Source organism: Ochotona princeps, chromosome 16 (genome assembly GCF_030435755.1).
Source record: "Ochotona princeps isolate mOchPri1 chromosome 16, mOchPri1.hap1, whole genome shotgun sequence".
NCBI lineage: Eukaryota > Metazoa > Chordata > Mammalia > Lagomorpha > Ochotonidae > Ochotona > Ochotona princeps.
In genome coordinates, this window is record NC_080847.1 from 48,423,783 (window position 1) to 48,441,454 (window position 17,672).

The window sequence follows — 17,672 nt, forward strand, 5'->3', positions numbered from 1 at the left end:
AAAATTTGAAATAGAAAAAAGTAGATTATATAGACATCTGTCAAAGCTGATAATCAAAAAGAAGAAAATATACAAGAAAATAAGTAAGAAAGTATAAAGTTAGAATAACCATAACAGACTATTATGGGCAACTATTTGCAACCAAATTTGATAACAGACACAAAATGAACACATTTCAATAAACTTAACAAACTGAAAACATACACAGAGACATCCTCATGAAAGCAAAAATGTCAAGCCCAGGTGGATTTACAGGTAACGTATAATCTAACTTTTGGATGGATTTAATGATCTATTTGATAAGGGATATACAGGGTAAGAAAAAACACTCCGTGAAAGAATTCAAATGATTGAGACTTATATGCAGGTATTTTCCAATCCACCAATAGTCAATAATAATGTAAAGTAAAACATCCAAGAAGGATAATTGAAAATGTTGCAGGCCTGGCGTGATAGTGTAGTGGTTAAGGTCCTCGCCGTGAACACGCCGGGATTCCATATGGGCGCCAGTTTGTATCCCAGATGCTCCACTTCCCATCCAGCTCCCTGCTTGTGGCCTGGGAAAACAGTCGAGGACGGCCCAGAGCATTGGGCCTCTGCACCTGCGTGGGAGATCTGGAAATAAGTTCTGGCTCCAGCTTTGAATCAGCGCAGCACTGGCCGTTGTGGCCACGTGGGGAATGAACCATCGGATGGAAGATCTTCTCTGTCTCTCCTCCTCTCTGTATATCTGCCTTTCCAATAAAAATAAATAAATCTTAAAAAATAAAGTTAAATTCCCAACTCTTGGGAAGATCTTGACTACCAAAAGATAATATTAAAAAAAGAAGAAGAAAGAAAATGTTGTGAGGGTATAGAAAATGCTGGGAGTACCCCTGATGGGAAAGAAAAGAACTAAGGAATGAAGTGGGGCAAGAGAACATATTTGAATGTCATCCTAATTTATTCTGAAAATGTACTATCTGGGCCAGTGCATTTGAGTCCTGGCTGCTCCACTTCTGATTCTGTTCCGTGCAAATGAGTCTTGGAAGCCAGCATAAGACGACCTAAGGGCTTGGGCCTCTGCCCCAGGTGGGAGAGGGGGGAGTTCCTGGTTTCCAGATTCAGCCTGGCCAGTAACCTGGCTACTATGACATTTGGGCAGTTTAGATAGGAACTCTTTCTTTCTCCTCCCCTCCCTCTCCCTGTGCCATTTTGCCCTTCTAGTATACGTATATCCATAAAAGGATAAAAAAATGTAATAAAAACTAAGGCTTCTCTCCCAGTCTCCCAGAGGATAAAAAATGAAAAGCCTTGTTCTTTTTCTCTTCCTAGCACCAATTAATAAAAGACAGTGCTTCAAATATCCTGAAAGAGGGAATTTTGAGACTCTGAAGTTGGTTCGCTCTCTAGCATCACAGAGAAGGGCCAGGAAAACCACTATTTCGGACTCATGGGAAATGACACAGGGCGTGTTTTGTCTTCCAGGAGCAGCTGGCTCTCAGACATTCAATTAAACTTTCTGTGTTGGATTTAATCAATAATGGTGCCATATGGGGATTGGTGTGATGGCTAAATGGCTAAATGGCTAAATCCTTACCTTGCAAGCTCCAGTATCCCATATGGGTGTTGGTCTGTGCCTCAGCTGCCTCACTTCCTGTCCAATTCCCTACTTAAGGCCTGTGAAAGCAGTTGAGGACAATCCAAAGCCTTGCAACCCTGCACCCACATGGGAGACCTGGAAGAAGCTTCTGGCTCCTGGCTTTAGATCCTCTCAGTTCTGGCCTTGTGGTCATTTGAGAGGGCTGACCCAGAGGATAGAAGATCTGTCTCTCCTCTCTGTAAATCTGATCTGCCTTTCCAATAAAAATAAATCTTTTGAAAAAAATATTATCGGTTTACATATATTATTTCATATAGTTGTCAGAGAACTTTGAAAGTAGCAATCATTATTCCAGATTTACAAATGAGCCTGAAAGAAGTAATATCACCTTTTCAAGCTCTTCTAACCTAAGAGTTGATATTCATATGTAGATTTAATTCCAACATCCATACTTGTTCCAATAATAAAAAAAATTCCACTGCCTTTTCTGCAAGAATATGTTACGTGTGCCTGTCCAACTGCCTTTAAGCTGACAATGGGTTGTGCACAGTACATAAAGCAGCTGATGTTAGCAACCCATATGGGCTCTGGTTAGAATCCCATATACTCCACTTCCACACCAGCCCCCTGCTAAGGACTGCGAAAAGCAGAAGATTGTTCAATAACCTTGGGACCTTGCACCAACGTGGGACATGTGGATGAAGCTCCTGGCTTTGGCTTTGCCCAGTCTTGGACACTGCAACCATCTGGGGATTGAGCAAGAGGATGATCTTTCTTTTGCTTTCTCTCTTTCCCTCTCTGCTTAACTCTGATTTTCAAACAAATAAATCTATTTTTAAGATTTTTAAAAATTTTTATTGGAAAGGCAGATATACAGAGGAGGGACCGAAAAAAAGATCTTCTATCCACTGGTTCACTCCTCAAGTGGCTGCAATGGCCAGAGCTGAGCCAATCCAGAAGTAGCAGCCAGGAGTTTCTTCTGGGTCTCCCACATGCATGCAGGGTCCCAAGGTTGCAGGCCACAGGCAGGGAGCTGGAAGGGAAGTGGATCAGTCAGGATATGAACTGGCGTCCATATGCGATCCCAACGTGTCTAAGGCAAGGACTTTAGCCACTAGGCTATCTTGCCTGGCCCTTTTAGCTATCTTGAGTTTTACGAATAAACCAGTAAAATATTAGTTGAGCATGATACATTAATATACAAAGCAGAAACTAGAAATCAATGTGAGACCCATGTCTACAAGGAAGATTTTCTTCAGCTGTATCTAAAAAAACACCACTGAAACGGCAGTAATCCTGCCGTACACACATGTGCAGCCCAAGTATCCTGTGCGGAAATAATTAAGTTTTACACTGTGTTTTTTCAGGAAAAGCTATTTGAAAATGTTTCTATAAAGAAAACCTACTATAGGAGGGAACAAGCTAATAAGTACAAGCTACTAAAAACTTGTTTTAAAAAGATGACTAATATTACATGTGAAGTTTAGCTGTGAATACACAGAATCAACCCGGAGCTTGGGTTTATATTATCATTGAGAAAAAAATCAGATGCAACATCTCAACCAAAAAAAAAAAAATCAATCAAACTCTTTAGTGGTCTAACTTACTATTCTTCTGTTAGGCCTGATAAGCTTAACGTAACCTTGACAAATTACTTGCAAAGTTTGATAATCAAAACAAATTATTACTGCATACTCAGAAATTATTTAGACAAACATTCCTATACTTCATAGAAGTAAAAGACAAAGAAATGACATAAATTGGGGCCCAGTACAATGGCTCAGTGGCTAAATCCTTGCCTTACAAGTGCCAGCATCATATATGGGTGCCAGTTCCAGTCCCAGCTACTCTATTTTCCATCCAGCTCCCTGCTTGTGGCCTGGGAAAGCAGTAGAGGGCAACCCAGGGCCTTGGGACCCTGCACTTGCGTAGCAGACTCAGAAGCTTCCAGCTCCTGGTTCCTGGCTTCAGATCAGCGCAGGTCTGGCTATTGCGGCCACTTAGGGAGTGAAACAGCAGACAGAAGATCTTTGTCTCTCCTCTCTATAAATCTGCCTTTCCAATATAATTAGAAAATGACATGAATTAACCTTATTTTGTTAACATTTAATATTAGATATATATTAGATTTAAATAAGCTTGGCCAAGTTTTATAATAATTAATTTGTTTTTGCTCATGGTTTGAAGTTCTGTTTATAGTAAGTTTGCAGCTTAATTTCTTTAAAGATAAATTGTCAACATTTAAGAAAAAATTTTAGAGTTTATTAGATCTAAGTATAAATTGACTAATAAATCATAAAATTAGCCATTATTCTGCTTTATGCATAGAACTGAATCTTTCACTATTTCTTAATCCATTTGTTTCATAAATGGTCTCAGACAATGCCCAAGATTCTGTTCAACATGGTTATGTTTGTGTATCAACCATATTTGCTTCTCAACGCCTATTTAGATTTACTATTCATAGAAATATTTCGTTTTACATCCTCCTCTTTCTCATTACACTGTATAATGATAAAGATTTATTACCTAAAAATTTCAGTCATCAACTCTTTATCATTCATTGGGAAGGGCTCATTCTTTCTAATACCAATATCTCTGTCTGGTATCTAATCCAAGGAATTTGTCCAAAAAATTCTTAACCATGTTTCTACCCAACCACCAAAGATCTCATTTAGGGCCCGGCATGATAGCGTAGTGGTTAAGCCCTTGCCTTGCACGTGCCAGGATCCCATATGGTTGCTGGCTCTAATCCTGGCAGCCCCACTTCCCATCCAGCTCCCTGCTTGTGGCCTGGGAAAGCACTGAGGACAGCCCAAAACCTTGGGATCCTGCACCTGTGTGGGAGACCTAGAAGAGGAAGTTCTTGGTTCCTGGCTCCGGATTGGCTCAGCACCAGCCATTGTGGCCGCTTGGGGAGCGAACCATCGGACAGAAGATCTTCCTCTCTGTATATCTGACTTTGTAATAAAAATAAATAAATCTTAAAAAAAACTCATTTAGAATCCTGTCATATTATATGCTGCTGTGTACTATGTTTAAACCAATACTTAAAGTATTTCTTTAAAATGAAGAGTCATTCACTAAATGATGGGTTCATTATTCTCTTAGCTTTCCATTTCCTGTATAATAAGTCATGTAAAAACAACCTCAACTCCTGAAGAAAAAATATTTAAAAAAATTTTACTGGGTGAATTTTAAAATATTTATACGTGATGTGAATCATACTAATAAATATCAATTTCCATCAACAAATAAAATGTAATCATTTGCCAAGTTGATGAAAGTTGTATATTAAATTTTCACTACTTATTATATCACAATTTTTATCTTCAGCATAACCAAATATGTCACATAAAAGATTAAGGCCTTCTCACAGATACAGTGAGCATAGGGTAAGCTGGCACTTACCCTAAGTTACCAATTCCAAGAAGCAAAACCTAATTTAAATTAATTTGTGCAAAAATAAAAGGGAATGTATTAGATCACAAGAATTCAGGAGATTAGTGTTATCAGATTTCTGTCTCTCAAGTCCATTTTTCTATAATTCTGTTTGTCTTTAGGAAGGCTTTCCTCAGCAAGTAGCAAAAAATTATTGGACTTATTGAACCCCTGAAACCTCCAATTCCAGGGAAAAATCTTACTACCCATAACAATACGCCCAAGGGGCTTTATGGGTCTAGATAAGGCCAATTTGCCAATCCTTTATCAATTGATCAGTGGAATAACTGGCCATTGGGTGACCAAAGCACTATTTTCCCTACTTCAGTTTCATTAGAATTATATATATTGAGTATGGCACAGATACGGGTAAAGAACAGATAAAAAAGCAACAAATGTGTCCTATTCTGGCTATTCCAATAATGGATGCTTATGAAATGAGGGCTTTTGTATATGTACTACATTCATAGACTACCTAGAAATAATTCACTGATACTACATAAAGATGGAGGGGTAACTACATATTTTCCTTCCTACACTCATTATAATCAGAGAGTTTCTCTATTATGAATTCTCTGATGCCGTCTAAGAGCTGAGGCACAAGTAAAATTATCCCCACATTCATTACATTCATAGGGTTTCTCCCCAGTATGAATTCTCTGGTGTAGCCTAAGGGACAAGATCTGATGGAAAGCTTTCCCACATTCATTACATTCATAGGGTTTCTCCCCAGTATGAATTCTCTGATGCTGATTAAGATATGAGCCACAGCTGAAGGCTTTCCCACATTCATTGCATTCATAGGGTTTCTCTCCTGCATGACTTCTCTTATGGTGAATTAGAACTAAAGCATCACTGAAGGCTTCCCCACATTTAGTGCACTCAAATGGTCTCTCTCCAGTATGAATTCTGTGGTGTCGGTTAAGTTGTGAGTCAGTTCTAAAACACTTGCCACATTGAATGCACTCATAGGGCTTTTCTCCGGTATGAATTCTCTGATGTTGATTAAGGTGTGAACGATAGCCAAAAGTCTTTCCACATTCACTGCATTCGAAGGGTTTCTCTCCTGTATGAATTCTTACATGCAGAGTAAGAGCTATGCGTCTGCTGAAGGCTTTTCCACAATGATTACACTTATAAGGTTTCTCTCCAGTGTGAATTCTCTGATGTTGATTAAGATGTGCGCTTTGTCTGAAGGCTTTGTTACAGTGCTTACATTCATATGGTTTTTCTCCTGTGTGAATTCTCTGATGTTCAACCAGGAAGGCATAACGACTAAATGCCTTTCCACAGTCACTGCATACGAAGGGTTTCTCCCCTGTGTGGATTCTCTGATGTTGCGCAAGGTGTGCACTCTGTCTGAAGGCTTTGTGGCATTCCTTACATTCATAAGGTTTTTCTCCATTATGAATTCTCTGATGTTTACTAAGAAAGAAGACATGGCTAAAGGCTTTTCCACAGATATTGCATATATATGGTTTCTCTCCATTGTGAATTCTATGAGGTTGTGTAAAGAATGGGTAACAGCTAAAAGCACCACTACATGCATCATAATCATGGGTTAATCTTCCAAAATGAGAAGTTGGATGTTGAGAAAGTAATGAGTGGAAACCAAAGAAGTTTGAAAAACCATTACCTTCATATAGCTTCTCACCAGAAGGAATTCCTGTAGCTTTACAGAAGTGTGTTCTCTGGATGAATTCGTCACTTTCATTACCTATCAAAGATCCCTGCTCAGCATGGAGTCTTTTACAGTCAATTATGAGTGAACTTGGGGAAAATATTTTATCATACATATGAAATTTATGTATGTGGTGTAATGCAGGAACTCTCTGTTGCGCTAAAAATTGTGATTTCAGAGAAATGGTCTCATCAGAATTATAATATTCATTGTCGTTCTTCCCATTAGAGATCACCTTAGGAGTTGTCACTTGCTTGAAATGTCTCTTCTGATCTCCTTGACGCTCAAATTCACTCACATATTTCCAGGGTTCTTTGAAATTAGAGCATTCAAGGCCATTTCTTCTAAGTCTTCCCATCACCATTCCCTGGGATATTTCTTCTTCATCAACGAAACATTTTGGAGATAATTGCTTGATTTTACACCAAGACTCCAAGTCTGAAAAATACCAAGAAAGCAAATGCATCTTTTTCTTTTTTTTTTACTTAACTAGGGCACACAAAACATTATAGAAAAAAAAAAAACTGAAACAAAAAAAGACAAAAGAAATTAATAAAAATTGGCTCAGTTCTAGGAATGAAGCAGAATATGCAAGATCTCTCTGTCTCTCCATTTTTCCAAAAACCAGACTTTAAAAAAAATTCGCTTAAAAAAGTTAAAGTACACATGTATTACCACTTCCACGGGAAGGCACGATAACTAGGACAGGGGCTCGGGTGGCTAGACAGGTACCCAACAGCATCTGTGTGGCCTGCACAGTGGAGCTGGTTAGAGGGAACAAAGCTTTAATACCCACTGACATGTACAAGAGCCGAATGGGGTGTGGGACAGTCTGGACTACTGCTATACATACTGGCAAACCAGGATAAGGGGCGCGCCTGGGGATTATTGTGGGTTGCTCCAACTAGGCTACAGCTCCCACTGGTTTATGTGAGGGCCGAGTATGTGCTGGGCAGAACCAGGCTGGACTGCAACACCCATTGGTTCCAGTGGAAGTCATGGCTGAAAACAGAACCAACCCAGCAATTGCAACCACCAGCTGATCAGAGCAATGGACTGTGCTGGGCTCTGTACTTGCTAGTACATACAAGAATCTGGTCTGAGAACAACTCAGACAAAGTTTCTTTGGAGATCTCCCCAGTCGAAATGCTGGACTCGGAACCCTAACCAAAAAAAGACAGAAGACAGAACAGGTCAATCAACCACCTCAGCTATATGTTGGCAGCAAAATACGGGGCAAACGGAGACTCTATGATGGACTATGTCAACCAGTGGATTCTTCAAAGACCTCATCGTGCTTGGAGTGACAATATTGGCAGAGATTCATAAATGGTGAACTACTTTCCTATAGCCGTTGAACCTTTTTACCATAATTAACTATGTAAAGATTGTCAAAAATATAACTAAAAAAAATTTTTTTTAAAAAGTGAAAAAAAAGAAAAAAAAAAAGAATATGGAATAAGTTCTATAGTTCAACAAGAAAGAGGCAAATAATCTCAGTGTCCCAAAATGGGTTGAAAACATGCACAAATAATTACAAAAGAGAAAAACATCATGGAGACTTCATTCCTGGAAAGGTGATAAATCTCACTAGTGAACTAAAACAACCATGTAAGTGTTTCCTTCAATAACATGTGCAGAATTGAAGGTACATTATATAAACAACAACATTAGAAATGTTGGTTGGGCCCGGCGGCGTGGCCTAGCGGCTAAAGTCCTCGCCTTGAATAGCCCCGGGATCCCATATGGGCGCCGGTTCTAATCCCGGCAGCTCTACTTCCCATCCAGCTCCCTGCTTGTGGCCTGGGAAAGCAGTTGAGGACGGCCCAATGCATTGGGACCCTGCACCCGCGTGGGAGACCCGGAAGAGGTTCCAGGTTCCCGGCTTCGGATCGGCGCGCATCGGCCCGTTGCGGCTCACTTGGGGAGTGAAACATCGGATGGAAGATCTTCCTCTCTGTCTCTCCTCCTCTGTGTATATCTGGCTGTAATAAAAAAATGAATAAAATCTTTAAAAAAAAAAAAAAAAAGAAATGTTGGCTGAAAAATACCAAAGGAGTTCATAAAAAGAACTTTCAGACACTGTTGGCAGAAGTATACATTGATAGAATCACTTCCAATGACAATTTCAGTATTTAGTAAATTAATGCAGATATGTCTACATTCCAGTAATTCTAGGTAAAAATGCTAGAAAAATGTATTCTGCACTACAAACGACAGCCAAAAATGCAAACAACCTATCAGAAACATTAAATAAAATGTAGTAAATTCAAAACACAGAATTCTATAACAATTTAAAAGCAGTGGGATTGGGGCTCGCATGATAACTCAACTGGGTAATACTCTGACTGCAAGTGTTGGCACTCCATAGGCACAGCGGTTCGTGTCCTGGATGCCCATATGTGCCCATAAGTGGCTGCTCCATTTCCTATCCATCTCTCAACTTCTGGCCGGGAAAAGCAGTAGAGGACGGCCCAAAGCCTTGGGACGTTGTACCTATGTGAGAGACCTGGAGAAAGCTCTTTCTTCTGGCTTCAAAGCTCTTCTTCTGGTTGTTGTAACCCTTTGGGAAGTGAACCAGCAAAAGCAAGATCTGTCCCCTATTCTCTGTAAATCTGCCTTTCCAATAAAAGGAAATAACTTCTTTTTAAGTAAATAAATTCTTTCTAAAAACATGGATTTCAACGATTTTTTTTTTAATTCATAGAAAATAGATTCAAAACATGCACCTATTTTGCTGCCAAAAAACTTTAAAATTCAGGCATAGTGTTTTCACTATGGATATCTTGAAAACCTTTCTTGTGAATGGATTTACAATGTTTTTTGCTACAAATTAAGTATCTTTTAATTTTATCTGCCATGAACTTTAAAAATTGTGTTATAATATTGCAATATAGATTTATGAAGAATACATCACAAAAATAATTAAAGCAGGAGTAAACTGCAGAATAAAATGTAAAGAATATCACCTCTGGGCCCCGGCACAGCGGCCTAGCTAATAAAATGCTTAATGCGGATAAAATCCATAAATGCTTACAAAAACTATTTTTTAAATGAACTGGAAGGACATATTCTGAATTCATTACTATTGTTGCTTTGGAGGCCAAGAAATAGCAAAAAGGAAAGTGAGAATAGGCAACAGAGAAAATTTGTGCTTAAAAAATTTCTTTTTTATCAAAAAAGTAAAATTTTAAAATGCTGCCTTTTTGATCAAAACTAAAACATTTCTCATATTATTCTCTATATGTTCCTGCATTTTAACATTAGCAAAACAAAGGAACAGAACAGAAGCGTTTCAGATAAAAACTGGACTCCTCCTGAAAGAGAACAGGAAAAGACCAAAAGTGGTCAAGAGTGAGACATGTCGGGGCCCGGCGGCATGGCCTAGCGGCTAAAGTCCTCGCCTTGAAAGCCCCGGGATGCCATATGGGCGCCGGTTCTAATCCTGGCAGCTCCACTTCCCACCCAGCTTCCTGCTTGTGGCCTGGGAAAGCAATTGAGGACGGCCCAATGCATTGGGACACTGCACCCGCGTGGGAGACCCGGAAGAGGTTCCAGGTTCCCGGCTTTGGATCGGCGCGCACTGGCCCACTTGGGGAGTGAATCATCAGACGGAAGATCTTCCTCTCTGTCTCTCCTCCTCTCTGTATATCTGGCTGTAATAAAATGAATAAATCTTTTTTTTTTAAAGATTTATTTTATTTTTATTACAAACTCAGATGTACTGAGAGGAGGAGAGACAGAGAGGAAGTGGAGCTGCCGGGATTAGAACCAGCGGCCATATGGGATCAAGGTGAGGACCTTAGCCACTAGGCCACGCTGCTGAGCACAATGAATAAATCTTTAAAAAAAAAAAAAAGAGTGAGACATGTCCTAAGGAAACAGCTTGAAAGGTACAGAATTACCTGTCAGACTAGAACAACCTATAAATCTATTAATACCTAAAGGAAAAAGAAACAAGCTGGAAACAGTTTTATTTATAGAAATATTAAACAGCAATGCTATACTCTTGAGAAACACAAGTAAAAAACAGCCAACCCTGAATAAAACAGAGCCAGGTAAGATAATTTGTTTCGTGAGATCTTGAGGAGATTCCTAAAAAACAAATTAGCCAATTATAAGTTACCGAAAATTCAGAAAATGACTAGTGAAAAGCATTGAGTGTATTTAAGTACACAACTAAGACTAAATAAAAGGTTGGGGTTGATGTGACAGAATCACAAACTAAACAAACTTGTTTACTGACCCAGCTGTGACAGATAAGAATTTATTATTATTTTTTAAAGATTTATTTTATTTTTAGTATCTATGTAACTGTGTCACATAATACAATGTAATTACTGAAGTTAAATAATAAATAATTAAAAAAAAAAAAAGAAAAAAAAAAGATTTATTTTATTTTTATTGCAAAGTCAGATATACAGAGAGGAGGAGAGACAGAGGAAGATCTTCCGTCCAATGATTCACTCCCCAAGTGAGCCGCAATGGCTGGTGCTGCGTCGATCCGAAGCCAGGAGCCAGGAACTTCTTCCAGTCCCAAGGCTTTGGGCCGTCCTCGACTGCTTTCCCAGGCCACAAGCAGGGAGCTGGATGGGAAGTGGAGCTGCCGGGATTAGAACCGGCGCCCATATGGGATCCCGGAGCATTCAAGGCAAGGACTTTAGCCGCTAGGCCATGATGCCGGGCCCGACAGATAAGAATTTAAGGACACTTTTAAAGGTGACAGATCGAGTAAAAGAAGGACTGAATAGTATCTAAACAGCCCTATAATCACAAAGGTCACCATTAAAACACAAGGAAAGTACTCTTTTTAAAAGGGTTTATTTTATTATTTTTAGGGATTTTTATGAAAGGCAGAGTTACAGAGAGGATAGAGAAAGAGAGGTCTCTCATTCACTGGTTCACTCCCCAGATGGCTGCAATGGCTGGAGCTGAGGCTAGAGCCAGGAGGTTATTCCCAGTTCTTCAAGTGGGTCCAGGGTCCCAAACACTTGAGTCATCCTCCACTGCTTTCCCAGAGCATAAGCAGGCAGCTGGGTCAGAAGAGCATGTGGGAATGCTGGGACAGCAAAGGCCTGTGGGATCCTATTGGGAAGAGGCTCCAGGAAAGAGGAGGGTGCACTGCTGCCCCCAGTGAGTCCTGGGTGTGCTTCTGTGCTCTCCTTGAAGATCCGTCTAGCCAATCAAGGACGGGCAGTACTCTTTATCTATCCCCTGTTTCAACAATGCTTCGACCAAGTCGCTTTGGTAGCTTCTTTGTACTCTCTGTTCCCAGACATGACCTCATTCTGAGTTATGTTTGAACTGTTGTTTTACAAAATGTATAAGAACTGAAACCCTGGAAATAAACTTTGTAAGTTTCTAAGACAGCACTATCCCACCATTTCTTTAAGTCGCATCTCCTCCCCCAGGAACCCGCAAGATAAATTTGCAGAGGAGTAACTGGGACATGAACCGACTCCCATGTGGGGCACCAAGGAAAATATCCTTAATGATAAGAACAACAATCATAAAACAAATAAATAAATCAGATAGGGCAATGAAAACAGAAATGTGAAAATATTAGTTAAAAACCATAGAAAAAAAAAAACAAGATAGAAATCTGGAGCAGAGTGTAGGCAGTGTTCAGTCCAGCGCCTAAGGTTCCTGTATCCCACATTAGGGCTTGATTCACAGCTTGATTCTCAGCTCTGACTCCTGCAGAGAGTTTCCTGCTAGTGCAGACCCGGGAGGCAAACGTGATGGCCGAAGTAACCAAGTTCCCGCCACCCTTGTGGGAGACTCCTGACTTCTGGCTTCAGCCCTAGCCAACCTGGAGTCTTCGCTGCCAGTTGGGGAGTGAACAGCAGATGGGAGCTGCCTGCCTATCTCTTTCTCTTAAACGAATGAATAAAATGAGGACGATCTCGCTGAAGTAATACAATGATTTCCAATATATATAGTTAAGTGAAAAATGCAGAGATTCTATATTAGGCTACCTTTCGTGTATATAAGAAGACACGAGAAATTACATGTATATCTGCTCATTAGTGCAGAAGAAACATAAAAAGAATAAACCTGGAGACTGGTACTCTGTAAAGGGTGGGTAGGAATGGGGTCAGAATAAGCAGGGAGCAGGAATAGCACTGTTCGTGCATGGAGCTAACAACATTTTTCTAACATGTTTTATGTAACTATGACTCACAGAGAGAGATATTTCAGATATCCAAAATATAAACAATTAAAACCAATCTGTAGGTGGAGAGAGCCTAAAATTAAATACAAACAATAACAAAATAAGCTAAAAAAAATCTATGCTAAGTAACTTTGAAAATAGCACTTTGCTGGGAAAATTCTAAGATTAAAGACAAACAATACATAAATCCTGAGTCTAGTCAGAAAATGTGTTCCTCATAGAGGAATAGGTTACAAATATTGAAATAAGCTTTTTTCATTCTTAGAAAAAGAAATTACAAATAAGAAAAAAGCTACAATAAACCCTGTGGAGCAAGATTACAATTAACTTATCAGCATAAACTAACATTTTAATATATAGAAAGACAGTGGCATAAATAAATTGTGTGTCTTTACATTTGTGTTTAGAAGTACCCATATAGGGCTGGCATATTGGCTCAACTCGCTAACCTCCCACCTCCAAGCACCAGCAAGCCTTATGGGCACTGGTTTGTGTCCTAGCTGCTTGTGGCCTGGGAAGGCAGTCGAGGACAGCCCAAAGCCTTGGGAACCTGCACCCATGTGGGAGACCCAGAGTTCCTGGCTCCTGGCTTCGGATCAGCTCAGCACCGGCCACTGCAGTCACTTGGGGAGTGAATCATTGGATGGAAGATATTTCTCTCTCTCCCCTCCTCTCTGTATTCTGACTTTGCAATAAAAATGAAAATTTTTTTAAAAAAAGATACTATGGTTCATTAGATAAGTAGGTGATTCAAAACTGGAACAAGAAAGGTGAATCTGGGGCATGCTGTGTTATCAAGAGGAAGTACTCGACAAATGGAGGAGTGCATATGGAAAGGTCAAAAGAAGCAATATAAATAAACTCCCAATTGCAAAAGGTTGGCACAGTATGAGCAGCAAAAGAATGATTCACTGGATTAATTTCACAGAAAAAAATAACAATTCATAAATATAGAAATATAACTGAATGAAAAAGCATATGAGAGAAAGAGCAGCTTTTCTCTATAAAGAGCTATCTTAATGCACGAAAAGGAATGAGGGAAATGGAAAAACCAACATTAGGTCAACATCACAGTAACAAATATTGCGGACAAGATCCACCAGAGGATGCTAGAATGAGTGGGCATGGTTTCAGCAGAAAATGAACAGTCTATGAGTATCTCCTCTAAAATGTTTATTAGTTAAAAACAGAAATAGGAACCTTCTACTGGGGAAACAAAGGAGACATCAGCTTTACCAACTGAGCATAAATAGTATCATCAGTAATAAAAGCCTATCAAAATCTTGAATCCTACAGCGCAATGCACTGAGAGACACAATATTCTATCTGTGGTATTCTTCTCAAAATTACATTTCCTCAGACTAATCATGAGAAAATATCAGGTAAACTCAAATTGAGTGTAACCAGTTAAGAGATTTAGATAACCGATGGGAAAGTGCTACATCCTTTATTAGTAAAAGACATTAGATAAGGAATAATATGAAAAGACAATTAATATAACATTAATATAAAACGTATTTTAGCAATGGGATGGAAATACCAAAAGAAATTACTAAAGAAATGGATGCCTAGCAAGAAGGCAACTGGGAAGCAGGGTAAAAGAGTTCCTTTTTATTTTTTTTTATTTTATTTTTTTAAGAGTTCCTTTTTAAAGGCAAAGAGCCTTGAAAAATAATTGGACTCTATGAGCAATTTGAATAGATATTTTTAATAAAATTAAAATTTAAAACTCTAAAAAGAAATTTGAAAATGTATGTTTTGACTACAAAAAGGAGATCTGGGGAGGACTGAGACCCAGGGTACAAGGTTTAGAGAAAATATTTTGATAGAAATAAGGAGAGACAAACCATTAAAGTTGACGACATTTCCAGGGAAGTACATGCTAAGGAGCTGTCAGTCCCACTGAAATCCAGAGACGCCTCTTCGTGAGCACCGGGTGGACGCCTTAGCTCAGTCCTCACCCAGTTACTGTCACTCACCTGCGTGTTGTCCACGTGACATCTGCCTCTCCGGGGCCCAAGGTTCCTTGCCTTGCTCCAATAAGGCTATCACATAGGGTTTAGATATGGAGAGTCCTGTTTGCAGAAAAACAAGACGCAGATCAACATGCTACAGCTAATTCAGAACACAAATCCAATCTCTTGGTCATTGAGCAAGAAAGCGTCATTAGAAGAAGGGCCAAAGCAAAGGATTACACTTGTTTAGAGAATGAGCAAGGTGAAGTTTAATTCACAGAAGTAATGATGTGAAGTGCTAAAGCAAAAGCAATTTTCATTTAAGAACAAAGTAGAAATCTAAATTCTTTTTCTTTTTTAAGATTTAATTCATTTTTATTGGAAAGTCAGATATACAGACAGGAGGAGAGACAGAGAAGAAGATCTTCCGCCCATTGAGTCACTCCCCAAATGGACACAAAGGCCAAAGTTGAGCCGATCCAAAGCCAGGAGCCAGGAGTCTCTTTCAGGTCTCCCACATGGGTGCAGGGTCCCAAGGCTTTGGGCCATCGTCTACTGCCTTCCCAGGCCACAAGCAGGAAGCTGGATGGGAAGTGGGGTTGCCAGGACATGAACTGGTGCCCATATGGAACCCCCGGTGCATGCAAGGCGAGGACTTTAGTCAGTACGTTAACTCATTGGGCCCAGAAATCTAAATTCTTAGGCCCCAATCATGACCAACTGAATTAAAAACAATGATTCTCAAACTTTAATGGGTATGGGCCCAGTGCGGTAGCCTAGTGGTTAAAGTCCTCGCCTTGCAAGCTCCAGTATCCCATATGGGCGTTGGTTCTATTTCAGCTCCACTTCCCATTCAGCTTCCTGCTTGTGGCCTGGAAAAGCAGTTAAGGGCGGCTCAAAGCTTTAGAACCCTGTACCCATATGGGAGACCTGGAAGAGGCTCCAGGCTCCTGGCTTCAGATTGGCGCAGCTCTGGCCATTGCAGCTGCTTGGGGAGTGAACCTACAGATGGAGGATCTTCCTCTCTGTCTCTCCTATCTGTGTATCTGACTTTGCAATAAAAATAAATAAATCTTTAAAAAAAAAAAGCTTTAATGAGCATTAGTATTATTTGAAAGGCTAAAGTCCATACTACTGGCCCTATTAAGATTTCTGATTTTGGAGTTCTAGAGCGGGACCCCATAATTGTTACTTTCCCGCATCACACTTACATTCCTGGTTCAAAACCATCATTCTACAACAAAACGAAATTTACTCATTTCCAACCATATAAAACTACTTTACATCATTTCCCGGAAATAGGAAGTAGAAATTCAACTAAGCCCTATCAAGATCCCGTGTATATTCCTAACAGAATAAACCAAAGTCCTTGGGACGGAAGATTTGGAATGATGAGGGAGAAACATGCTTACCGAGCCATACCAAGTTCCTGTAGTTCTCCAGCATGACCTCTCTGTACAAATCCTTCTGAGACCTGTTCAGCCACCCCCACTCTTCCTGGGTAAAGCCCAGAGCCACATCTCTGAATGTCATCAATCCCTGAAATTAAAACAAAAAATGTTCACCAAGCATTCAGACCTCCATATGGTCCCAGCAAACACGATGAATCCTGTCAGAGCTTAAAACTCTAAGTTCTCCTGTAAAAATAACTATTGTGGAACAATTCAATTCCTAGGTTTGTAAAATAGCTTGAGAGAAATTTTAGAGACAGGCTCACCTCTTAAGAATTTTATTACGAAAAAGAAACAGATACACAAAAATAATTAACTTATAATGTGAAGAAATACATGAGCAAAGTCTAAATGGTATTTACATATACTTAGTATCAAGAAAATATTATACAGAAAATGTCCTCATATTTCCCCAAATCTGAGTTACTGCCAAGACATGCCAGTGAATCGAGGATGTGAACTGGCCTTTAACAAAAAAATATGACCTGAAACTTAAACTCTGCATGTAATGTGAAACTTCCAGGAATATATGATGAGGAAATAATGAAGTACATATAAAGAGATTTATGTACAATTCTCATTAGGAAGTTATGCAACAAACTTGGAAAGAACTTGAATTTAGGCTATAACACTGATCTGTGAGCTGCATGTAGAGAGAATATTTCCCATGCTTTATCTATTTGACCAAAACACTGAGTAAAAATGATACTGTTTTATAGAAGCATAAGTGAACAAACGATTTTAAGTGATGCTCCCTATAGCGGAAGGGAGTCCAACCAACAAATGAAGTAAAACATCTAGAAACAGTGAAAACATTAAGTTACCTGGGACATGGCTTTACAAAGCCCAACAGCCATCCCTGCTTCCTTATTTAGTTTTCTCTTTTGGAGAAGAACAAAGTCCTGAGTAGGAAAAAATTCAAAGAAAAAATTACACGCCAGCTTTATATTTCCGGCCGGAGCCTCAGAATGGTAAATAAAGCCCTTATATGGTTCCTACATCCTTCTTAGATGGGCCAACGTCATCATTTTTCAGGATCTCAGAAATAGATCAATGCAGAAGTCAACAAAATCTAAGGTCTAAACTATGGCCATCAAGGTTTAGGATTTGGCCTGACTGCCCCTTTTTCCTCATTTCCTACCCTTCTCCCCCTTGCTTGTCCACTCCAGGCACACAAGCCTCTTCACTGTTTACCCAATAATGTAATCGCTCTCCCTAACTTTTCCTTCTGTATGGAACCTTCCTCTCCTTGACGGCAGCATGGTTCATACCTTCTATTCCTATCTGTGCTCAGCTGTCACCACTTGAGAAGGACTTCTCTGAAAATTCACACCATAAAAAACCCAGTAACTGTCATAATCAGTTTTCATTATTCTGACTGTCTTAG

The 17,672-nt window shown here is 39.6% G+C and overlaps 1 protein-coding gene across 1 annotated transcript in view; it reads right to left on the reverse strand.

Annotated features, from left to right (window-relative positions):
- Nucleotides 1–4,574: 4,574 nt before the first annotated feature.
- ZNF527 (zinc finger protein 527) overlaps nt 4,575–17,672 on the reverse strand; it is a 38,093-nt gene continuing 24,995 nt past the window's right edge. The window contains 4 exon segments of the mRNA XM_004595066.3: nt 4,575–7,142; nt 14,859–14,954; nt 16,247–16,373; nt 17,110–17,187. Coding sequence (XP_004595123.2) covers nt 5,572–7,142; nt 14,859–14,954; nt 16,247–16,373; nt 17,110–17,187 — 1,872 coding nt within the window. The 3' untranslated portion in view covers nt 4,575–5,571.